Source organism: Hemiscyllium ocellatum, assembly GCF_020745735.1.
Source record: "Hemiscyllium ocellatum isolate sHemOce1 chromosome 50 unlocalized genomic scaffold, sHemOce1.pat.X.cur. SUPER_50_unloc_3, whole genome shotgun sequence".
Classification (NCBI taxonomy): Eukaryota; Metazoa; Chordata; class Chondrichthyes; order Orectolobiformes; family Hemiscylliidae; genus Hemiscyllium; species Hemiscyllium ocellatum.
In genome coordinates this window covers 77,501-102,551 of record NW_026867586.1, presented here as the reverse complement: position 1 = coordinate 102,551, position 25,051 = coordinate 77,501, and the positions used below count along the sequence as shown (strand labels likewise).

The window sequence follows — 25,051 nt, the reverse complement described above, 5'->3', positions numbered from 1 at the left end:
TCACCTGGTGACCTGCGTCCGGGTGTTGAAGTCCAGCGCTCGCATTGACTGCAGGACCTCCACACAGCCCATGTACTGGAAAGGAAAAGAGGGAATCACTGAGTAACTGGTGTGGGGGGAGAGGTGGGGGGAACAGCTTTCCAGGACACAAGCAAGAAATAATATTCAAAATTACACGTTCATCTCATCATCTCCCACATCAGAGAACTGAGGCAGCACATGGAAGGGAGGAGAGAGAGAGAGAGAGAGAGAGACAGAGAGAGAGACACAGAGAGAGACAGAGAGAAAGATGGAAGGAGAGAGATAGAGAGAGACAGAGAGAGGGAGGGAAATAGAGAGAGAAAGAGAGAGAGACAGAGAGAAAGATGGAAGGAGAGAGATAGAGAGAGACAGAGAGAGGGAGGGAAATAGAGAGAGAAAGAGAGAAAAGGAGAGAGGAAGAAAGAAACAATGAGAGAGGGAGACAGATCGAGAAAGAGACAGATCGAGAGAGAGGGAGACAGAGAGAGAGAGAGAGAGAGACAGAGAGAGGGAGACAGAGAGAGAGAGAGAGAGAGGGAGACAGAGAGAGAGAGAGGGAGACAGAGAGAGACAGAGAGGGAGAGACACAGAGAGAGGGAGAGAGACAGAGAGGGGAGAGACAGAGAGGGAGAGAAAGACAGAGGAAGTGAGAGAGAGAGAGAGAGAGAGAGAGAGAGGGAGACACAGAGAAAGAGAGACAGAGAGAGAGGGGGAGACAGGAAGAGAGGGAGACACACAGGGAAACACAGAGAGGGAGACACAGAGAGGGGGAGACACAGAGAGAGTGAGAGAGAAAGACAGAGAGAGAAACAGAGAGAGTGAGAGAGGGAGTGAGAGAGAGAGGGAGACAGAAAGAGAGAGGGATACGAGAGAGAGAGAGAGAGACAGAGAGGGAGACAGAGAGAGTGAGGGAGACACAGAGAAAGAGGGAGACACAGAGAAAGAGAGGCAGAGAGAGGGGGAGACAGAAAAAGAGGGAGACACAGAGAAGGAGACACAGAGAGAAAGAGTCAGAGAGAGAGAGAGACAGAGAGGGGAGACACAGAGAGTGAGAGAGAGAGAAAGACAGACAGACACAGACAGATGCCTCACTAGTCTGTCAGGAATTGGGCTCTCTCTCTCTCTGCTTTCCTGCAGTAAAGACCACACTCCATCATCCAGGCTAACATTCCCTGTGCCAATGCCGAGGGGACACCGCGCTGTCGGAGGGTCAGGTACATGGACAGAAAGATTCACAGGGATTTGGGACAAATGTAGGCAAGTGGGAGTAGTTCGGTTCGGGAAACCTAGACGGGTTGGGCCGAAGGGCCTGTTTTGGTGGCGTGGGACTCGAGAGACCCACCATGACCCAGTGACCGGATGTCACTGTTCTGTGCCCTCAGCACCTCCAGTTCTGTAGCCACTTACCCATCCTCAACAGGTCCTCAGATAGGCAGCTCCTTCAGTGTTAATCAATTAGGGCAGAGGCAAGAGTCTGGGGGGAGCGAGCATTGGCTGGGCTGCGTGATTTCCAATTTTATCTTAGGTTAGCCCCTCTCTCTTCCTTCCCCAGCTCTTCCTCTTTGATTATTGTCTCTTCCTCCGTCTCTCTCGCTCTCTCTTTCCTTCTCTTCCTGTCTTTTATTTCCCCTCTCTCTCTTTCTGTCATGAATTTTTAAAAAAACACAGACAAGGGTCCAGGTGGCGTTGCTATCGGTCTCAGCCTCTCCTACGAGATGGTGGGTTGAGGAGGGGAAGAGGTGTTGGTGCGGCAGATCACTGGAAGGGCGATTGACAGGTTCAGGGAGTGGGCCAGGGTTCCTACCCACGCCTACCGTCCGCCTTTGTGTCAGGATAACCTGCTGAGTTTCCCATCAGGGAGTGACGCGAAGGTTAACAGAGCGAGGTTCGGTCAGATCAGATTATTTACAGTGTGGAAACAGGCCTTTCAGCCCAACAGGTACACACCGACCCTCTGAAGAGAAACCCACGTCCCCATATTTACCCCGAACTAATCCACCTAACACTACAGGGCAATTTAGCATGGCCAATCCACTCTAACCTGCACATCCCTGGGCACTACGGAATAATTTAGTATGGCCAATCCATCCTAACCTGCACATCCCTGGGCACTATGGAATAATTTAGCATGGCCAATCCACCCTAACCTGCACATCCCTGGGCACTATGGAATAATTTAGCACGGCCAATCCACCCTAACCTGCACATCCCTGGGCACTATGGAATAATTTAGCACGGCCAATCCACCCCTAACCTGCACATCCCTGGGCACTATGGGACAATTTAGCATGGCCAATCCACCTAACCTGCACATCCCTGGACACTACGGGACAATTTAGCATGGCCAATCCACCCTAACCTGCACATCCCTGGACACTACGGGACAATTTAACATGGCCAATCCACCCTAACCTGCACATCCTTGGCACTATGGGGCAATTTAGCACGGCCAATCCACCCAAACCTGCACATCCTTGGGCACTATGGGGCAATTTAGCATGGCTAATCCACCCTAACCTGCACATCCCTGGGTACTACAGGATAATTTAACATGGTCAATCCACCCTAACCTGCACATCCCTGGGCACTACGAGACAATTTAGCATGGCCAATCCACCCTAACCTGCACGTCCCTGGACACTATGAGACAATTTAGCATGGCCAATCCACCCTAACCTGCACATCCCTGGGCACTATGGGACAATTTAGCATGGCCAATCCACCCTAACCTGCACATCCCTGGGCACTATGGGACAATTTAGCATGGCCAATCCACCCTAACCTGCACATCCCTGGACACTACGGGACAATTTAGCATGGCCAATCCACCCTAACCTGCACGTCCCTGGGCACTATGGGACAATTTAGCACGGCCAATCCACCCTAACCTGCACGTCCCTGGGCACTACGGGACAATTTAGCATGGCCAATCCACCCTAACCTGCACGTCCCTGGGCACTACGGGACAATTTAGCATGGCCAATCCACCCTAACCTGCACGTCCCTGGACACTACGGGACAATTTAGCATGGCCGATCCACCCTAACCTGCACATCCCTGGGCACTATGGGACAATTTAGCACGGCCAATCCACCCTAACCTGCACATCCCTGGGCACTACGGGACAATTTAGCATGGCCAATCCACCCTAACCTGCACATCTTTGGACTGTGGGAGGAAACCGGAGCACCCGGAGGATACCCGTGCAGACAGTCGGGGGAGAACGCTCAAACTCCACACAGACAGTTGCCCCTTAGTGGGGAATTGAACCCGGGTCCCTGGCGCCCTGAGGCAGCAGCACTAACCGCTGAGCCACCGTGCCGCCCCGAGACATCGCATCGCACTGGAGCAAGAAATTGGACCAGCTTTAGGAGTTAATGTGCCCTCGTTCTCTCGGGATCGAGATTATTGTCGAGAGATTGGGGCAAGTCCAATGTCACTAATGGGGTCGTGAGGCCAGCTACGCATTGCGGCTTCACTCTGCTGCATGTTCTCACCAACGGCTCAGTTCCATTGAGAAGCAAACACAACGAGCCCAGATAAACGGCCGGTCTGTGCTTGTACCAGCCCCAATGGTCAGAAAACGCTCAATGTTTCAACTTAGTGAAGCCGTCACTGTGGAATCTCTGCCCTCTGAAAACTAGGAGTCTTCGAGATGCCCAGCGCGGAAACAGACCCTTCGGTCCAACTCTCTGTGTTGACCAGATGTGTGTGTGTGGGGATGTGTGTATGGATTTGTGTGTGGGGGGAATATGTGTGTGTGTGTGTGTATGTGTATGTGTGTGTATATGTGCATGTGTGTGCGTTGATATGTGTGTGTGTGGAGATGTGTGTGTGTGGAGATGTGTCTGTGGATGTGTGTGTGTGTGTGGAGATGTGTGTGTGTATGGAGATGTGTGTGTGTGTGGATGCGTGTGTGTGGATGTGTATGTGTGTATGTGTGTGTGGAGAATTGTGTGTGTGTGTGGAGATGTGTGTGTATGTGTGTGTGTGTGGGTCTGTGTGTGTGTGGATGTGTGTGTGTGTGTGGGTGTGTGAGTGTGTGTGAATGTATGAGTGTGCAAAAGAAAATGTTTGTGTGCAAGTGAGGGACTGGGTGTGTGAGTAGGTGCGTGAGAGAGTGTGTGAGCGTGTGAGAGAAAATGTACAAGCATGTGTGTGTACGTGTGAGACAGAGAATGTGTGTGTGCACAAGTGAGAGTGTGTGAGAGAGTGTGTGTGTGAGATAGACAGAGTGTGTGTGCGCGCGCTTGAGGGACTGTGTCAGAATTTGTGTGCATGAGAGAGAGTGTATGATTGTGTGCGTGTGCACATGAGAGTGAGTGCATGCGTGTGAGAACGTGTGTGTGAGAGAGAGAGAGAGAGAGAGACAGACAGACAGAGTGTGTGTGTGTGTGTGTGTGTGTGTGTGTGTGTGTGTGTGTGTATGTATAGTGGGGGTTCAGGGAGATATTGAGAGGGGGAGTAGGAGAGCACAGAACTAAGAGTTGCATTCCTCTAGCGCCATTCCCCACCTCAGGAGTGCCTCACGGTGAAGCCTGGTCACCGTTGAAAGGCAGTCCCCAATCCCGGCTCAGCAGGTGACGCACAGAGCGACAACACGATAACGACGCAGGTTCCGTGACCATAGGCCAAGGGGGAAATGTCAGGCCTACCGTCACTGCTGGGGGGGGGGGGCTGGGTGGGGTGACGGGAAGGGCTTGTGAACCTGCCTGGGACGGGGAGGGGTGGCCAACAAACTGGCATTTCTTTTGGCATCGCAGCCTGGAAAGAGGGCACTTTTGGAGAGAGTCAGCGCAGAATTTGCCCCCTTTGCGGGCGCCTGCGATGGGACCAGAGACGTTCTGATGAGGGCAAGACTTTGCGCCAACTTCTCCCCCCACCCTCGGATTCCCCACGCTGCCCACGTCAGCACGGGCGTATGCTTCCGAAGCTCATAGTCATTCCCAATAAATGCCAGTGTTGGGCTGTGTGACTCTGTCAGAGCCCGAGGTATGATGTGGAGTACAGGATGTGCATCGCACTGGCGAGGTGACCAATGGGACGTCTGCTTTCATGTTCCCTACCGACTGGCGAGGGAATCAGACCCGCGGCCCATCAAAGGTTATCACAGCCGGGACAGAGATCTCCAATTAGTATCGTGACCTTACTGTCCCCCTCATCTCCACAACACAACAAACATTCAATGGTCAGGGCTGGCACTGTCAGAGGGTCAGTGCTGAGGGAGCGGGCGCTGTCGGAGGGTCAGTGCTGAGGGAGCGGGCGCTGTCGGAGGGTCAGTGCTGAGGGAGCGGGCACTGTCAGAGGGTCAGTGCTGAGGGAGCGGGCGCTGTCGGAGGGTCAGTGCTGAGGGAGCGGGCGCTGTCGGAGGGTCAGTGCTGAGGGAGCGGGCACTGTCAGAGGGTCAGTGCTGAGGGAGCGGGCGCTGTCGGAGGGTCAGTGCTGAGGGAGCGGGCGCTGTCGGAGGGTCAGTGCTGAGGGAGCGGGTGCTGTCAGAGGGTCAGTGCTGAGGGAGTGGGTGCTGTCGGAGGGTCAGTGCTGAGGGAGCAGGCGCTGTGGGACGATCAGTGCTGAGGGAGTGGGTGCTGTCGGAGGGTCAGTGATGAGGGAGTGGGTGCTGTGGGAGGGTCAGTGATGAGGGAGTGGGTGCTGTCGGAGTGTCAGTGCTGAAGGAGCGGGCGCTGCGGGAGGGTGTGTTGAGGGAGCGGGTGCTGAGGGAGTGGGTGCTGTGGGAGGGTCAGTGCTGAGGGAGCGGTGCTGTGGGAGGGTCAGTGTTGAGGGAGCGGGTGCTGAGGGAGGGTCAGTGCTGAGGGAGTGGGTGCTGTGGGAGGGTCAGTGCTGAGGGAGCGGGTGCTGTGGGAGGGTCAGTGTTGAGGGAGCAGGTGCTGAGGGAGTGGGTGCTGTGGGAGGGTCAGTGCTGAGGGAGCGGGTGCTGTGGGAGGGTCAGTGTTGAGGGAGCGGGTGCTGTCGGAGGGTCAGCGCTGAAGAGGAGGAGGAGGTCATGAATCAGGAATTCGGAGGGGGTATACGTTGGGGAAATGGGAATTCCACAGTGCCACCTGAGTGTGAAACTAGGGGCGCCTCGTGAAGGCTGGGGGAGGGAGGAAAAATTAAGAGAAGAGAGATGGAGAGGGAGAGAGAGAGAGAGAAAAACAGAGAGAGAGAGAGAGATGGAGAGACAGAGAGAGATGGAGAGAGAGAGAAAAACATAGAGAGAAAGAGAGAGAGAGAGAGAGAGGGAAAAACATAGAGAGAGAGAGAGATGGAGAGACAGAGAGAGATGGAGAGAGAGAGAAACATAGAGAGAGAGAGAGATGCATAGAGAGAGAGATGGAGGGAGACAGAGAGAGATTGAGAGAGATGGAGACAATGGAGAGAGAGAGAGAGAGAGAGGAACGGGGAGAAATGGAGATGGAGAGAGAAAGTAAGAGAGATCGAGAGAGAGATCAAAAGAGATCGAGAGAGAGAGATATATATATATGTAGAGAGAGAGGGAGAGGGAGAGAGAGAGCGAGATGGCTGGGGAGGGGACAAATTTGACCCAAAGCCGAGGTCAGACAGCCTCTGCCTCTCCGACACACACTCCCTGGTGGGGATCAGAGAAACCTGTGGGAGGCCCGTGGCCTGTCTCACCCTGTTCCAGAAACTGAACTGAAACAGCAGAAAGACCAAAGCAATTCGTGTTCCATCTGTTCGGGTTCTGGGGAGCTGGCGTGAGAGAGGCCTTGATAATTGTGCACGGTAATATGCCCAGGGACAGACCCCCCGCACTGGGCCATGACGTGCTCTGACCAGCCCCCCGGCACAGAGCAGTGTAAAACCACCAGCAGCGAGTGAGGGAACAAGGCACGCTGTCGGGAGGGAGGGCGTGGGACAGACGGCTGGCTGACATTCGGCCCACCGCTGCTTCCTGTTCCGGATGTCTGGGAAGGTCAAACCGCGGAGAGGTGGCTGGGGATCTCTACCTTCAGACCCGCAGCTGCCCCCCTAGGAAACGGGCAGTCATCATCCAGCCCTCGGCCAGCCGTATCGGGACCGTGACAGGATGGAAAAGAGCAACAACAGCAAAGCGACAAAGAGACAGAGGTGCTTTCACAGTGTGAGCAACACCGAGGGGAGAGGAAATGTCAACAAGCAGCAATTAAATTGAAAACACAGGAGGAGAGGTCTGTCCCTGTATAACACTGGGGTACAGTACTGGTGGGGACGGGTCTGTCCCTGTATAACACTGGGGTACAGTACTGGTGGGGACGGGTCTGTCCCTGTATAACACTGGGGTACAGTACTGGGTGGGGACGGGTCTGTCCCTGTATAACACTGGGGTACAGTACTGGTGGGGACGGGTCTGTCCCTGTATAACACTGGGAGACAGTACTGGTTGGGACGGGTCTGTCCCTGTATAACACTGGGGTACAGTACTGGTGGGACGGGTCTGTCCCTGTATAACACTGGGGTACAGTACTGGTGGGGACGGGTCTGTCCCTGTATAACACTGGGGTACAGTACTGGTGGGGACGGGTCTGTCCCTGTATAACACTGGGAGACAGTACTGGTGGGGACGGGTCTGTCCCTGTATAACACTGGGGTACAGTACTGGGTGGGGACGGGTCTGTCCCTGTATAACACTGGGAGACAGTACTGGTGGGGACGGGTCTGTCCCTGTATAACACTGGGGTACAGTACTGGGTGGGGACGGGTCTGTCCCTGTATAACACTGGGGTACAGTACTGGTGGGGACGGGTCTGTCCCTGTATAACACTGGGGTACAGTACTGGGTGGGGACGGGTCTGTCCCTGTATAACACTGGGGTACAGTACTGGTGGGGACGGGTCTGTCCCTGTATAACACTGGGGTACAGTACTGGGTGGGGACGGGTCTGTCCCTGTATAACACTGGGGTACAGTACTGGTGGGGATGGGCTGTCCCTGTATAACACTGGGGTACAGTACTGGGTGGGGACGGGTCTGTCACTGTATAACACTGGGGTACAGTACTGGTGGGGACGGGGCTGTCCCTGTATAACACTGGGGTACAGTACTGGTGGGGACGGGTCTGTCACTGTATAACACTGCGGTACAGTAATGGTGGGGACGGGTCTGTCCCTGTATAACACTGGGGTACAGTACTGGTGGGGACGGGTCTGTCCCTGTATAACACTGGGGTACAGTACTGGTGGGGACAGGTCTGTCCCTGTATAACACTGGGGTACAGTACTGGGTGGGGACGGGTCTGTCCGTGTATAACACTGGGGTACAGTACTGGTGGGGACGGGTCTGTCCCTGTATAACACTGGGGTACAGTACTGGTGGGGACGGGTCTGTCTCTGCATAACACTGGGGTACAGTACTGGTGGGGACGGGTCTGTCCCTGTATAACACTGGGGTACAGTACTGGTGGGGACGGGTCTGTCCCTGTATAACACTGGGATACAGTACTGGGTGGGGACGGGTCTGTCCCTGTATAACACTAGGGTACAGTACTGGTGGGGACGGGTCTGTCCCTGTATAACACTGGGGTTTGTTCTGACATGGCACAGTTCATTCAGGGGACAATATGGGATCAGCAACACTTGCACATATTAAGACTATAAACCACACGCCAATAATATTGAAACTGAAATTCATCTTGCGTGTTGGTGTGACTGAAGAACAGTAGCAGCTCATTGGTACACTAAACGTTCCCACCAAAGTAACACTGCGGTGACGATCATCTGATGAACAAATTTCGCCTCAATGGTTGGGAAATAGGTTTTGATCCCACTGGTCTGGGAAGAACGTCCCCACCCTCACGCAGACTGTGGTCATGGGATCCTTTAGACAGGGGCTTCAGTTTAATCTCTCGTCCTCCGCCAGCACTCCCTCAGCCCTAACCCTCCAACAACACCCACTCCCTCAGCCCTAACCCTCCAACAACACCCACTCCCTCAGCCCTAACCCTCCGACAGCACCCACTCCCTCAGCCCTAACCCTCCGACAGCACCCACTCCCTCAGCCCTAACCCTCCGACAGCACCCACTCCCTCAGCCCTAACCCTCCGACAGCACCCACTCCCTCAGCACTGACCCTCCGACAGCACCCACTCCCTCAGCCCTAACCCTCCCACAGCACCCACTCCCTCAGCCCTAACCCTCCCACAGCACCCACTCCCTCAGCCCTAACCCTCCGACAGCACCCACTCCCTCAGCCCTAACCCTCCGACAGCACCCGCTCCCTCAACACTGACCCTCCCACAGCACCCGCTCCCTCAACACTGACCCTCCCACAGCACCCACTCCCTCAGCGCCGACCCTTCCACAGCGCCCACTCCCTCAGCGCTGACCCTCCCACAGCACCCACTCCCCCCAGCACTGACCCTCTGACAGCACCCACTCCCTCAGCGCCGACCAACTCCTGATTACAGCTGATAAAGACGCCTCGGTGGGAGACATTACCCCTGGGCGCTCATTCGCCTCATGGGTACAGTCTGGCAAGAGTGGGAGATGGATCTACTACAATGCCCCTTGCAGTTGAACAGCGTGCATCGCAGGAACAGCATGGGTAGCGCACTGACCTCTCGCCTATCAACCGAGCATCGATTGCTCTGAACGCTGTTATAGCGTAGGTCCAGCGACTGCCACAGAGGGGAGAGCTGGCTGGAGATGTCAGCGTGTTGTTGGGGAGTTCAACGCAAGGCATAGCCCTCTGCAAATCAGGGGCCTGGCCCACTCTCAGGCTGAGGGCGTGGGAACTGTCATATACCTTCAGAACCTCCCTCGCGTTCAAAAAAAAAACACAGTGCGCTGCTCGAATCTCGGGCGACCAAGGGGAAAGGCCGGCAGATGGAGGCAGACGAGCAGAGAGAGATAGCGTGAATATTCACGTTGGCCAAACATTTGTGGAGAAAATTCGTCAAACGGAATCTGTGGAACTCATTCCCGACCAAGCCAAGTCGTTGAGAATATTTTAAGATGGAGACAAGATAGTTCCTCATTGTGAGGGACTTGAAGGGGACAGGGAGGAAGGGCGAGAGAAACACATCAACATGACCAAAGAACGGACCAAACCCGATGGGCCGAATGGAATAATGCTGCTTCTATATCTGGGGACTTTCCGTCTCAGACGGACAACAGAGTGAAAGGGAGAACTCATGGGGGAAGAGGGCAGTCAGATCGGGCAGTCAGATCGGGCAGTCAGATCGGGCAGTCAGATCGGGCAGTCAGATCGGGCAGTCAGACCGGGCAGTCAGATCGGGCAGTCAGATCGGGCAGTCAGATCGGGCAGTCAGACCGGGCAGTCAGATCGGGCAGTCAGATCGGGCAGTCAGACCGGGCAGTCAGATCGGGCAGTCAGACCGGGCAGTCAGATCGGGCAGTCAGATCGGGCAGTCAGACCGGGCAGTCAGACCGGGCAGTCAGACAGCGCAAGAGAAATAAATGAGAATCAGGCTAGAGAGAGTCACACAGAGACAGACAGGGAGGAGGGGACAGGGAGAAGGGGACAGGGAGGAGAGGAGAGGGAGGAGAGGAGAGGGAGGAGAGGAGAGGGAGGAGGGGAGAGGGAGGAGGGGAGAGGGAGGAGGGGAGAGGGAGGAGGGGAGAGGGAGGAGGGGACAGGGAGGAGGGGACAGGGAGGAGGGGACAGGGAGGAGGGGAGGACAAGGAGGGGACAGGGAGGAGGGACAGGGAGAGTGTGAGTCACAGTAAACAAGGAAAGAGAGAAACACTGTCCTGAAGTGTAATCAGGAAAGAGAAAGCGAGATAGGGAGTGAGGGGCAGAGAATGAGTGTCAGAGAGGTATAGATAGAGAGAGAGAGAGAGAGAGAGAGAGAGAGAGAGAGAGAGAGAGGACAAAAAGAGAGGGACGGACAGAGAGAGAGAGAGAGGCAGGTAGTGAGAGGGACAGTCTGCAATAGAGTGACAGCTAGTGAGAGAGTCACGGACGGCTCAAGAAAGAGTGAAAGGAAAGCTGGTTAGAGAGATAGGGGGAGACAGGCACGCTGAGAAAGAGAATGAGAGTTACGGGGTGAGACAGAATGAGACAAGAAGACAGGCCAAGCCAGCCGAGCCCCGTCAGGGAGACAGAGCGCATGGCAGACCCGCAGAAGCAGAGGGGGAGCGAGAACAGGATGCTAACTGTGCAGGGAAACAGTGCAGAGCAGTCAGCGGTAATGTTTGTTCACAGTGAGTGCTTACATAGGCACAGCGTCCCAGACCACAGTCTGGACAGAAATCATCGAAGGGAAATAACTGAGGTGGGGGGAGAAACATTTACGGAGGCCGGCTGGGGGCCGGCAGGAAATAGTGGGGTGCAGCGCAGAAACTAGAGGCTAGAGAGGGGGTAAATACACAGGGGCAGGCAAGGAGGCTGTGGGGGGTAAATACACAGGGGCAGGCAAGGAGGCTGTGGGGGGTAAATACACAGGGGCAGGCAAGGAGGCTGTGGGGGGTAAATACACAGGGGCAGGCAAGGAGGCTGTGGGGGGTAAATACACAGGGGCAGGCAAGGAGGCTGTGGGGGGTAAATACACAGGGGCAGGCAAGGAGGCTGTGGGGGGTAAATACACAGGGGCAGGCAAGGAGGCTGTGGGGGGTAATTGTTAGGGTACAGATAAGGGGCTGTGGGGGGTAATTGTTAAGGTACAGATAAGGAGGCTGTGGGGGGTAATTGTTAGGGTAAGGAGGCTGTGGGGGGTAATTGTTAAGGTACAGATGAGGGGCTGTGGGGGGTAATTGTTAGGGTAAGGAGGCTGTGGGGGGTAATTGTTAAGGTACAGATAAGGAGGCTGTGGGGGTAATTGTTAGGGTACAGATGAGGGGCTGTGGGGGGTAATTGTTAGGGTACAGATGAGGGGCTGTGGGGGGTAATTGTTAGGGTACAGATAAGGAGGCTGTGGGGGGTAATTGTTAGGGTACAGATGAGGGGCTGTGGGGGTAATTGTTAAGGTACAGATAAGGAGGCTGTGGGGGGTAATTGTTAGGGTACAGATAAGGAGGCTGTGGGGGGTAATTGTTAGGGTACAGATAAGGGGCTGTGGGGGGTAATTGTTAAGGTACAGATAAGGAGGCTGTGGGGGGTAATTGTTAGGGTACAGATAAGGAGGCTGTGGGGGGTAATTGTTAGGGTACAGATGAGGGGCTGTGGGGGGTAATTGTTAGGGTACAGATGAGGGGCTGTGGGGGGTAATTGTTAAGGTACAGATAAGGAGGCTGTGGGGGGTAATTGTTAAGGTACAGATAAGGAGGCTGTGGGGGTAATTGTTAGGGTACAGATGAGGGGCTGTGGGGGGTAATTGTTAGGGTACAGATAAGGAGGCTGTGGGGGGTAATTGTTAGGGTACAGATGAGGGGCTGTGGGGGGTAATTGTTAAGGTACAGATAAGGAGGCTGTGGGGGTAATTGTTAGGGTACAGATAAGGGGCTGTGGGGGTAATTGTTAGGGTATAGATAAGGGGCTGTGGGGGGTAATTGTTAGGGTATAGATAAGGGGCTGTGGGGGGTAATTGTTAGGGTACAGATAAGGGGCTGTGGGGGGTAATTGTTAGGGTACAGATAAGGAGGCTGTGGGGGGTAATTGTTAGGGTATAGATAAGGGGCTGTGGGGGTAATTGTTAGGGTACAGATAAGGAGGCTGTGAGGGGTAATTGTTAGGGTACAGATAAGGGGCTGTGGGGGGTAATTGTTAGGGTACAGATAAGGAGGCTGTGGGGGGTAATTGTTAGGGTACAGATAAGGAGGCTGTGGGGGGTAATTGTTAGGGTACAGATAAGGGGCTGTGGGGGTAATTGTTAGGGTACAGATAAGGAGGCTGTGGGGGGTAATTGTTAGGGTATAGATAAGGGGGCTGTGGGGGTAATTGTTAGGGTACAGATAAGGAGGCTGTGGGGGGTAATTGTTAGGGTACAGATAAGGGGCTGTGGGGGGTAATTGTTAGGGTACAGATAAGGTGCTGTGGGGGGTAATTGTTAGGGTACAGATAAGGGGCTGTGGGGGTAATTGTTAGGGTACAGATAAGGAGGCTGTGGGGGGTAATTGTTAGGGTATAGATAAGGGGGCTGTGGGGGTAATTGTTAGGGTACAGATAAGGGGCTGTGGGGGGTAATTGTTAGGGTACAGATAAGGGGCTGTGGGGGGTAATTGTTAGGGTACAGATAAGGTGCTGTGGGGGGTAATTGTTAGGGTACAGATAAGGGGCTGTGGGGGGTAATTGTTAGGGTACAGATAAGGGGCTGTGGGGGGTAATTGTTAGGGTATAGATAAGGAGGCTGTGGGGGGTAATTGTTAGGGTATAGATAAGGAGGCTGTGGGGGGTAATTGTTAGGGTATAGATAAGGAGGCTGTGGGGGATAATTGTTAGGGTACAGATAAGGAGGCTGTGGGGGGTAATTGTTAGGGTATAGATAAGGAGGCTGTGGGGGGTAATTGTTAGGGTATAGATAAGGAGGCTGTGGGGGGTAATTGTTAGGGTACAGATAAGGAGTTGTAATTGGGGGACAGTGGGTTCTACAGGAGGGGGTAAGTGGGGGACAGTGGGTTATACAGGAGAGGGGTGTAAATGGGGGACAGTGGGCAATCCAGGAGGGGTGTAATTGGGAGGCAATGGGTTATGCAGGATGGGGGTAAATGGGGGGCAGTAGGTAATACAGGAGTGGGTTAATTGTAGGACATTGGGTAATATAGGAGAGGGGGTAATAACGGGAACAGTGGGTTATACTGGAGGGGGGCAATTGGGGGACAGTGGGTTTTACAGGAGAGAGGGTAATTGGGGGACATTGGGTTTTACAGGAGAGGGGTAATTGGGGACAAGTTATACATGATGGGGGTAACTGGGGACAGTGAGTTATACAGGAGAGGGGGTAATTGGGGGACATTGGGTAATATAGGAGAGGGGGCAATTGGGGTACAGTGGGTTATACAGGAGGGGGGTATTGGGGACAGTGGGTTATACAGAAGAGGGGGTAATTGGGAGACAGCAGGTTACACCGGAGGGGGGTAATTGGGGCACAGAGGGTTTTACAGGAGGGGGGTAATTGGGGGACAGTGGGGTATACAGGAGGGGGGTAATTGGGGGACAGTGGGTTATACAGGAGGGGGGTAATTGGGTGACAGTGTGTTATACAGGAGGGGGGTAATTGTGGGACAGTGGGTTATACAGGAGGGGGGTAATTGGGGGACAGTGGGGTATACAGGAGGGGGGTAATTGGGGGACAGAGTGTTATACAGGAGGGGGTAATGGGGGACAGCGGGTAATACAAGAGTAGGGTAATTCCGGGACAGTGTGTTATGCAGGAGAGGGGGGTAATTGGGGGACGGCGGGATATATACGGGAGGGGGTAATTGGGGGACAGTGGGTTATACAGGAGGGGGGTAATTGGGGGACGGCGGGATATATACGGGAGGGGGTAATTGGGGGACAGTGGGTTATACAGGAGGGGGGTAATTGGGGGACGGCGGGATATATACGGGAGGGGGTAATTGGGGGAGAGTGGGTAATATAGGAGAGGGGGTAATTGGGAGACAGTGGGTTATACAGGACAGTGGAGTAACTGGGGGACAGCAGGTTATACGGGTGGGGGGTAATTGGGGGACAGTGGGGTTTACAGGAGCTGGGGTAATTGGGGGACAGTGGGTAATACAGAAGAGGGGGTAATTGGGAGGCAGTGGGTTACACAGGAGGGGGGTAATTGGGGGACCGTGGTTTATTCAGGAGAGGGGTGTAAATGGGGGACAGTGGGCCATCCAGGAGGGGGGTAATTGGGAGGCAATGGGTTATGCAGGACGGGGGTAAATGGGGGACGGTAGGTAATACAGAAGGGGGTTAATTGTAGGACATTGGGTAATATAGGAGAGGGGGTAATTGGGGTACAGTGGGTTATACAGGGGGGAGTAATTGGGGTACAGTGGGTTATACAGGACAGGGGGTAATTGGGGGACAGTGGGGTATACAGGAGAGGGGGTAATTGGGGGACAGTGGGTTATACAGGACAGGGGGTAATTGGGGGACAGTGGGTTATACAGGAGGGGGGTAATTGGGGGACAGTGGGTTATACAGGAGGGGGGTAATTGGGGGACAGTGGGTAATACAGGAGAGGGGGGTAATTGGGGGACATTGGGTAATATAGGAGAGGGGGTCATTAGAGTTCAGTGGGTAATATAGGAGAGGGGGTAATTGGGGGACAGTGGGGTTTACAGGAGGGTGGTAATTGGGAGATAGCGGGTTACAGAGGAGTGGGGTATGTGGGGGACAGTGGGTTATACTGGACAGGGGGGTAATTGGGGTACAGTGGGTTATACAGGAGGGGAGTAATTGGGGACAGCGGGTTATACAGGAGGGGGGTAATTGGGGGACAGTGGGTTATACAGGAGGGGGGTAATTGGGGGACAGCGGGTTATACAGGAGGGGGGTAATTGGGGGACAGTGGGTTATACAGGAGGGGGGTAATGTTGGGTCAGTGGGTTATACAGGAGGGGGGTATTTGGGGGAGAGCGGATTATACAGGAGGGGGGTAAGTGGGTGACAGTGGATTATACAGGAGGGGTTAATTGGGAGACAGTGGGTTATAAAGGAGGGGGTAATTGGGGGAGTGGGTTATACAGGACAGGGGGTAATTGGGGGACAGCGGGTTATACAGGAGGGGGGTAATTGGGGGAGAGTGGATTATACAGGAGGGGGGTAATTGGGGTACAGTGGGTTATACAGGAGGGGGTAATTGGGGGACAGTGGGTTATACAGGAGGGGGTAATTGGGGACAGCGGGTTATACAGTAGGGGGTAATTGGGGAACAGTGGGTTATACAGGAGGGGGGTAATTGGGGGACAGTGGGTTATACAGGAGGGGGTAATTGGGGGACAGTGGGTTATACAGGAGGGGGGTAATTGGGGGACAGTGGGTTATACAGGAGGGGGGTAATGTTGGGTCAGTGGGTTATACAGGAGGGGGGTATTTGGGGGAGAGCGGATTATACAGGAGGGGGGTAAGTGGGTGACAGTGGATTATACAGGAGGGGTTAATTGGGAGACAGTGGGTTATACAGGAGGGGGGTAATTGGGGGAGGGTTATACAGGAGGGGGTAATTGGGGGAGGGGGTTATATAGGAGGGGGTAATCGAGGGAGAGCGGGTAATACCCAGCGGGCTCTCGGACAGACTCACCCGTACGAGGTAGGAGACGCCGGATCCCATCACCTTGTCGTCCGGGTGGAGCCAGCCTCGAGTTGGCTTGTTCACAAAGCTGCCATGGCGTGTCCACTCGTCACCCCCGAGCTGGCCCCCCTCCACTCGCGTCTTCTTCCCTCCTCCTCCTCCTCCTGCTCCTCCTGCTCCTCCTCCTCCTCCGCAGCCCAGACGGTTCATGTCCTGCCAACGGGGAGAGAAGTCAGGCTCAGCTCCTGAGAGACTGGCCCCTCCGTCGCCCAGGCCCGGCGCTGCCCCCGGGCTGGCCCGCTGCGAGAGCCTCAGTCCCCCTACCCTGGGGAAGAAGGAGCACAGGGTGGTGGGGCTGTCCTCCGGCCCGGGGGGCAGCTCGGCCCCCTGGGCGGGCAGGATGGGGGCCAGGGAGGAGGAGGAGGCAGAGGAGGGCAGCAGCGCCTCCCCATGGGCGGCCTCGGAAGAGTTGTCGTTGTGGAAGTGGCTGTACTTAGACTTCAGCAACAAATCCATGACGGTACGCAGCTCTCAAACCAGCCCCTCTCATCCCCGGTCCACCTCCTGGGTCCGAACCCAGCCCCGTCTTATTCCTCTGCTTTTCCTCAAATTCCCATCGGCCAGGAGCAGCCTGGAGTCTGTCAGAGGAGCAAATGGGGGAGGGTGGGCGAGAGACAGATGACAAATAAGTCTCACCAGTCTGTCACTCACTCACCCAAGTGCCGAATATTTGTCAAGTTCTGAGTCCAGCGATCACAACAAGATTTGGCTGAATATTTGTCAAGTTCTGAGTCCAGCGATCACAACAACATTTGGCTCAATATTTGTCCAGTTCTGAGTCCAGCGATCACAACAACATTTGGCTCAATATTTGTCCAGGTCTGAGTCCAGCGATCACAACAAGATTTGGCTCAATATTTGTCCAGGTCTGAGTCCAGCGATCACAACAACATTTGGCTGAATATTTGTCCAGGTCTGAGTCCAGCGATCACAACAACATTTGGCTGAATATTTGTCCAGGTCTGAGTCCAGCGATCACAACAACATTTGGCTGAATATTTGTCCAGGTCTGAGTCCAGCGATCACAACAACATTTGGCTGAATATTTGTCCAGGTCTGAGTCCAGCGATATCTAAACAAGCGTTTTGCTGAATTCTGGAGGGATATCCGTTCAGTTCTGAACGCAGACCCTCTAGACAGGGCTCACTTGTTGACAGCAGACTTCCAACCCCCCCGCTCCCGGGAACAGAAGGGAATTCATTGCGAAGATAAGCTAAGAGTCCCACACGCAGAAAGGAGCAACGGGGGGCAGCAGCAGGAGACGCGACGTGCGGGGGTCTGAGAGCGAGAGGGAAAGGGAAGCAGGGCAGGGTCCACCGCTGCCTCGGGGATTTCACGGACTGCGAAACTGTGAGGAGGGGTCTCTGTCAGCAGGGCGAGGGAGGAGAGGTAGGTCGTCCATGCCTCCTGGTTAGGAGATGCTGCAGGCTTCGAATGGGAGGGGAACTGGGCAACACAGAGAGAGAGAGAGAGGGAGGGAGAGAGAGAGGTGGGTGGGGGAAGAAGGAAAAAAATGACAAGCAACTGCTCAAGCATGAAAGAAAGAAGATAGGCAAGAGGGCTTTTAGAACGAGTGTGTGTGGTCATGAATAATTCCGGCAGTGCTCGGCTAATTGCCTCTGGGGTACTTTACTCAATGAGGAGAGACTTGCTGACTCACGCACAACAGTCGATAGACTCCCAGCTCCTCGGGCTTTAGAGAGAGCCAGGCTCCTCCAGAAAGGCCCCAGGGTTCTCAGGCCAGACCTACTTCCGTCTGCCTCCTTGCTTTTCGGTGACATTCTGTGCACAGCGAGGGTTGCCCCCAGCCCCACACACTTCCCAGGGCAGCGAGGGGTGTGTTATAGAGAGAGAGAGAGAGAGAGAAAAGCTCCCTCTACACTGTCTCCCCCCATCACACACTTCCCAGGGTAGGGAGTGTGTCAGAGAGGGAGAGAGAGAGAGAGGGGCAGAGAGAGAGAGAGAGAGAGAGAGAGAGAGAGAGAGAGAAAGAAAAGCTCCCTCTACACTGTCTCCCCCACTACACATTTCCCAGGGCAGCGAGGGGTGTGTTATAGAGAGAGAGAGAGAGAGAGAGAAAAGCTCCCTCTACACTGTCTCCCCCATCACACACTTCCCAGGGTAGGGAGTGTGTCAGAGAGGGAGAGAGAGAGAGAGAGAGAGAGAGAGAGAGTGTAAAGCTCCCTCTACACTGTCTCCCCCACCACACACTTCCCAGGGCAGCGAGGGGTGTGTTATAGAGAGAGAGACAGAAAAGCTCCCTCTACACTGTCTCCCCCATCACACACTTCCCAGGGTAGGGAGTGTGTCAGAGAGGGAGAGAGAGAGAGAGAGAGTGTAAAGCTCCCTCTACACTGTCTCCCCCACCACACACTTCCCAGAGCAACGAGGGGTGTGTTATAGAGAGAGAGAGAGAGAGACAGAAAAGCTCCCTCTACACTGTCTCCCCCATCACACACTTCCCAGGGTAGGGAGTGTGTCAGAGATGGGGAGAGAGAGAGTGTAAAGCTCCCTCTACACTGTCTCCCCCATCACACACTTCCCAGGGTAGGGAGTGTCGGAGAGAGAGTGTGTGTAAATCTCCCTCTACACTGTCTCCCCAATCACACACTTCCCGGGGCAGGGAGGGGGGGGGGGAAAGAGAGAGAGAGAGAGAGAGAAAAGCTCCCTCTACACTGACTCTCCCTATCACACACTTCCCAGGGCGAGGGGGTGTGTTAGATATAGACTAAAGCTCCCTTGACCCTTCCCTCCCCCATCCCAGGGACAGGGACAGCATAGGGTTAGATATAGAGTAAAGCTCCCTTTACACTGTCCCCCCATCCCAGGGACAGGGACAGCGTGGGGTCAGATACAGAGTAAGGCTCCCTTCACACTGTCCCTCCCCATCCCAGGGACAGCACGGGGTTAGATACAGAGTAAGGCTCCTTCTACACTGTCCCCCCCCATCCCAGGGACAGAGACAGCACGGGGTTAGATACAGAGTAAGGCTCCCTCTACACTGTCCCCCCATCCCAGGGACAGGGACAGCACGGGGTTAGGCCCTAAATTTGAAGCTTTCCGTTTTTTTAACCATGTGCAGTTCTTGTTGCTCTGTCACAGGAAGGATATTGTTCAACTGGAGAGGGCTCAGGAGAGATTGACCGGGAGGTTGCTGGGAACAGAGGGTTTGAGTTACAGGGATAGGCCGGACAGGAGCCTGAGGGGGTGACCTTATATGGGTTTATAAGCTCACGAGGGTCATGGATAGAGTGAAGAGCCAAGGTCTTTTCCCCAGGCTGTGGGAGTCCCAAACTATTGGGTAGAGGTTTAAGGTGAGAGGGAAACGATTTAAAAAGGACTTGAGGTGCAATTTTCTTTCGTCACGTGTGGGACAGACTTCCTGGGGAACTGGTGGACACTGATAATAGTTATATTGAAAAGACATTTGGATAAGTACATGAATGGGAAAGGTTTGGTGGGATATGGGCCAGGAGCAGGCAGAAGGGACTAGTTCAGTTTGGAATCATGGACATGTTGGGCCGAAGGGTTTCTGTCTGACTTTACGGTGAGGAGGTCCCAGCATTTATAGCCCACCCCAAGGTGCCCAGAGGGTAATAAAGAGTCCACCGCGTCGCTGTGGGTCTGGAGTCACTTGTAGGCCAGACCGGGTTTAAGATGGCTGCTTCCTCCCCTCAGAGGACAATAGTGAACCAAATGGGAATATTTCCAACAATTGGAAGTTGAATGTGTAACCAACTTCTGAGGAAAAAGCCAACTGGAAACAGTTTTTTTTTTATTTGGAAAGGTGTCTTTTTCTTCCTCACAAGACGAGGCCATTTGACCCAGCGTGACAGTACTAGCCCTCCCCCGCCCCTGCAGGAACAACCCTCACCTTCTCTCTCTCTCCTCATCCCCACCTCTGGAGCCCCGCGCACGTCCCTCTGCAGAAAATGATCCAATTGCTGTTTTCATTTCGAAGATTCTCGGTTGCCCCCCGCCCGGCACTCTCCAGGATCTGACCCCACCACGCTGTGAGGTGTCTCACCTCAGGCCCCCCTCTGCCTTCAACGACGAGACGGTTCCGCCATCCAACGGGATCGCGGGCTGCTCTCAGCTCGGCCTTGTCTCCAGGCTCGCTCCCGTCCACCCGTTACCAATTCAAATGAGTCCACCTCCTGAAAATTACTCGATAGATCGACAGAACCCATCTCCCAGGCCCGTTGTCAAGGAAAGGCCGCCAGCACTCTCAAAGATCCATCCCACCCTGGAATGTTTTCCTCCAACCTCTCCCATCGAGGAGACGGTACAGAAGCCTGAACACACGCACAGGCCGGTTTCGAAACAGCTTCTACCCTCCTGTTGTTAGAATACTGAATGGACTCACAAACTCTTAACATTCGCCTGTCCCTGTGTTTTTGTTTTTACCGCTGTTTACCTAATATTTACTCATCTACGCGACATAACTCTGTGATCTGCTCGCAAAACAAAGCTTTTCACTGTGCCTCGGTACACGGGACAATAAATTCAATTCAATTCAACGTCTCTGCACTCTGCGGGGGGGCTGAATCCCACAGATTCCTTTGTGAGGCGTAAGTCCTCCTCAGGCCTGTTTTAAAAATGGCCCCCGCTTATTCGAAAACAACGGCCTATCCTCGGTGGCCCCACAAGGCAAATGACTTCTCCCCACCTACTTTACCAACCTCCCTTCGGATCTTTCCCACCTCAATTAGAGTCATCTCTCGTTCTTTCAAAGGCCAGGGGGTGTGAGCCTAAACGGCTCATTCTCTAGCACTGTTGCCTCACTGCACCAGGATCCCGGGTTCGATTTGTGCCCACCCCCTCGGGTGACGCGCTGTGTGGTGTTTGCACGTTCTACCCACCTCCCACCCCAATCTGTGTGGGTTTCCACCGGGTACTCCGGTTTCCGCCCACGGTCCAATGATGTACGGATTAGGGTGGAGTGGCCATGCTAAATTGTCCCATAGTGCCCAGGGATGTGCAGGTTAGGGTGGGTTGGCCATGCTAAATTGTCCCGTAGCGTCCAGGGATGTGCAGGTTAGGGTGGATTGGCCATGCTAAATTGTCCCGTAGTGTCCAGGGATGTGCAGGTTAGGGTGGATTGGCCATGCTAAATTGTCCCATAGTGCCCAGGGATGTGCAGGTTAGGGTGGATTGGCCATGCTAAATTGTCCCATAGTGCCCAGGGATGTGCAGGTTAGGGTGGGTTGGCCATGCTAAATTGTCCCGTAGTACCCAGGGATGTGCAGGTTAGGGTGGATTGGCCATGCTACATTGTCCCGTAGTGTCCAGGGATGTGCAGGTTAGGGTGGATTGGCCATGCTAAATTGTCCCGTAGTGTCCAGGGATGTGCAGGTTAGGGTGGGTTGGCCATGCTAAATTGTCCCATAGTGCCCAGGGATGTACATGTTAGGGTGGGTTGGCCATGCTAAATTGTCCCATAGTGCTCAGGGATGTGCAGGTTAATTTTTTTTTAAATTACTTACAGTGTGGAAACAGGCCCTTCGGCCCAACAAGTCCACACTGACCCACCGAAGAACAACCCACCCATTCCCCTACATTTACCCCCTTACCTAACACTACGGGCAATTTGCCAATTCACCTGACCCGCACATCTTTGGACTGTGGGAGGAAAGCGGAGCACCCGGTGGAAACCCACGCAGACACGGGGAGAACGTGCAAACTCCACACAGTCAGTCACCTGAGGCGGGAACTGAACCCGGGTCTCTGGCGCTGTGAGGCAGCAGTGCTAACTGCTGTGCCACCGTGCCGCCCACGGTTTCAGGCCATTGACCCAGTCCCACAAAGTCTACCACACCTGTAGGGGCTGCATGGGGTGACAGGGATAGGGAGGGGGTGTAGGGGGCTGGAGGGGGTGACAGAGATAGGGAGGGGGTGTAGGGGGCTGGAGGGGGTGACAGAGATAGGGAGGGGGTGTAGGGGGCTGGAGGGGGTGTAGGGGGCTGGAGGGGGTGACAGAGATAGGGAGGGGGTGTAGGGGGCGGGAGGGGGTGACAGAGATAGGGAGGGGGTGTAGGGGGCTGGAGGGGGTGACAGAGATAGGGAGGGGGTGTAGGAGGCTGGAGGGGGTGACAGAGATAGGGAGGGGGTGTAGGGGGCTGGAGGGGGTGACAGAGATAGGGAGGGGGTGTAGGGGCTGGAGGGGGTGATAGAGATAGGGAGGGGGTGTAGGGGCTGACGGAGACTTCCCTGAGCACCAACAACACCGAGTTGATGTGGTTGAGAGTCCCTCAGCTGCAGAGTTTCCAGCAGCCTTGCCTACCTTGGAGCATGCCTCTCTCTCTCTCCCCACCCCAACCCCCCCACCCCTCTCTGTTTCTGTGTCTGTCTGTCTCTCTCTTCCCCCCCCCCCCCCCCTCTCTCTCACTCTCTCTCCAACAAACCCTTGCTGTCTTCCATATTTGCTGCCCGTCATTTTTGAACTGCTCTTTAGTGCTCCGGAACTATCCTCAATAACCAGTCAGAAACCTCGGATGCCACAGCATTGCTGTTGCTCGACTAAATTAAATATCACAGTGTCATACAGCACAGAAACAGACCCTTTGGTCCACCCAGTCCCTGCCGACCAGAATCCCAAAGTAAACTAGTCCCACCCTCTGCACGTGGCCCCTATCCCCCCAGACCTTTCCTGTCTGTTTAACCCCGTAACCATACCCACATCCACTCCTTCCTCTGGCCGTTCATTTCACACACAAACTACCCTCTGCGTACAATAATTGCCCCTCGTGACTTCTTTAAATCTTCCCCGTCTCACCTTAACCCTCTATCCCCTGGTATTGGACTCCCCTACCCTGGGGAAAAGACCTTAGCTGCTCACCTTTCTCTGTGCCCCTCACGATTTTATACGGTCACCCCTCAGCCTCCTCCGCACCAGTGAAGAAAGTCCCAGCATCTCCTGATAACTCAAGCTCCCCCCCTCCCTATTCCCGATAACATCCTGGTCAATCTCTTCCGAACCCCTGTCCAGTTTAATAACCTCCTTCCTGTAACAGGGCGACCAGAACTGGACACAGTTCTCCAGACGAGACCTCACCAATGTCCTGTACAACCCCAACGTGACGTCCCCAACTCCTGTACTCAAAGGTCTGAGCGATGAAGACAAGCATGTTATAAACACCTCCTTAACCACCCTGTGATGCAAACTTCAAAAGAATTAAGTGCCCGAACCCCTAGATCTCTCTGTCCTAGTGTCAAGTTCTGTTTGTTCTACCAAAATGTTCATCCAAATTAATGAATGTGACTAATGTCTTGCAGTTGTCCTTAAAATGTACTGTCATTTTGACACAATACTGAAATCTACAGCAACAACTCACAAAATAAAAAGCAACACATCAAGTCCTGGAACAAAAAGCAATGTTCTTTCCTCCCGTGCTTCCAAGCAACAACTCCCCGATGGCCAGTAAACGCAGTAATTATTTGCTTGTGAACAGGCTGCAATACCATTAAAGGCTCTTTCTGATCATGACAGAGCGCCCGGCGTTGTGTCAGGAAGATGGAGGTGGGGAGCAACTCAGGAAGCAGCGTCACAGAAGCATGTGAGTCTAATCAACAGACCTCACCCCCCCAGCCCCCCCACCAAACTTATCTACCTCAGGGACGCCGACTCTCGAGAGGGTTTCAGGGAATATCTCTGGGACACGCACGCCCCATGGCTGACCATTTCAACTTCCTCTCTCACTCCGCCAAGGACGTGGAAGTCCTGGGCCTCCTCCACCGTCAAACTCGAACACCTCCTCTCCCACCTTGGGACCCTCCAACCACCCGACATCAACGCCGACTTTCACCAGTCTCCTCATTCCCCCCTCCCTCCCACCTTATCCCTTCCAACCGCCATCTTGAACCGTCCTACCTGGCCATCTTCCTTCCCATCTATCCGCCCATCTCCGACCTATCACCATCAGCCCTCCCACCAGCATCTACCTTCTCAGCCACCTTCTCCCCCCCATTAAGCCTCCTCTTCGACTCTCAGCCCCCTTCTCCGATCCGCCACCTCATGTTTCCAATGAAGGGCTTATGCCCAAAACGTCGACCCTCCTGCTCCTCGGATGCTGTGTTTTTCCAGCACCACACCCGACTGTCTCGCTACGCAAGATCTCAATCTCCTCCACCCTCACTGAGTGAACCATGGAGAGGAAAGAGGCAGAATTCCCCGTCAAGATGGCGACCCTTGTGGTTGGCATCTCCAAAGTGCATCTTTATCCGCACGGGGTCACCGCAGGTGAGATTGGCCGAGCCGCGGATGGGATTCCGGGTGGCGTGGTTTGGGGATGGCGCTGAGATTCATAGCGTGACGGACTGTGAAGATAGGGGAGCTAAGATCGCAACAGGATTTGATCCGATTGGGCCCAATGGGAATGGCGGATGGAGTGCAGTTTGGATAAATGCGAGGTGTTGCATTTTGGTCAAACAAACAAAGACAGGACTGACACACTCAACGATAGGGGTCAGGGAGAGCGGCGCTGGAAAAACACAGCCGGTCAGGCAGCATCCGAGAGGGAAGGAGAGTCGACATTTCGAGCATAAGCTCTTCATCAGGGCCGTTGGGTTGGGTTGTAGAACAGAGAGACCTAGGGGGTTCAGGGACAGAGTTCCTTGAACGTGGTGTCACAGGTAGGCAGGGTGGTAGAGAAGGCGTTTAGCATTGAGTGCAGGAGTCCGGGCGCAATGTCCCAGTTGCTTAGGACATTGGTCGGGACACATTTGGAGTAATCCTTCCAATTCTGGTTGCCCTGCTATAGGATGGATGTCATTCACCTGAAAGTGATACAGAAAAATCTCACAAACCACGTTCTTAAGACTGGAAGGTTTGTGTTATAAGGAGAGGGGCTTGCCT

At 54.3% G+C, this 25,051-nt stretch overlaps 1 protein-coding gene across 1 annotated transcript in view; it reads right to left on the bottom strand.

Moving 5' to 3' along the window:
- LOC132808910 (SHC-transforming protein 1-like) overlaps window positions 1–25,051 on the bottom strand; it is a 40,160-nt gene continuing 15,109 nt past the window's right edge. The window contains exons 3-4 of the mRNA XM_060822325.1: window positions 16,147–16,350; window positions 1–75 (exon numbers count right to left, since the gene is read on the bottom strand). Of these exons, the coding sequence (XP_060678308.1) occupies window positions 1–75; window positions 16,147–16,350 (279 nt within the window). The remainder of the gene's footprint in view (window positions 76–16,146; window positions 16,351–25,051) is intronic.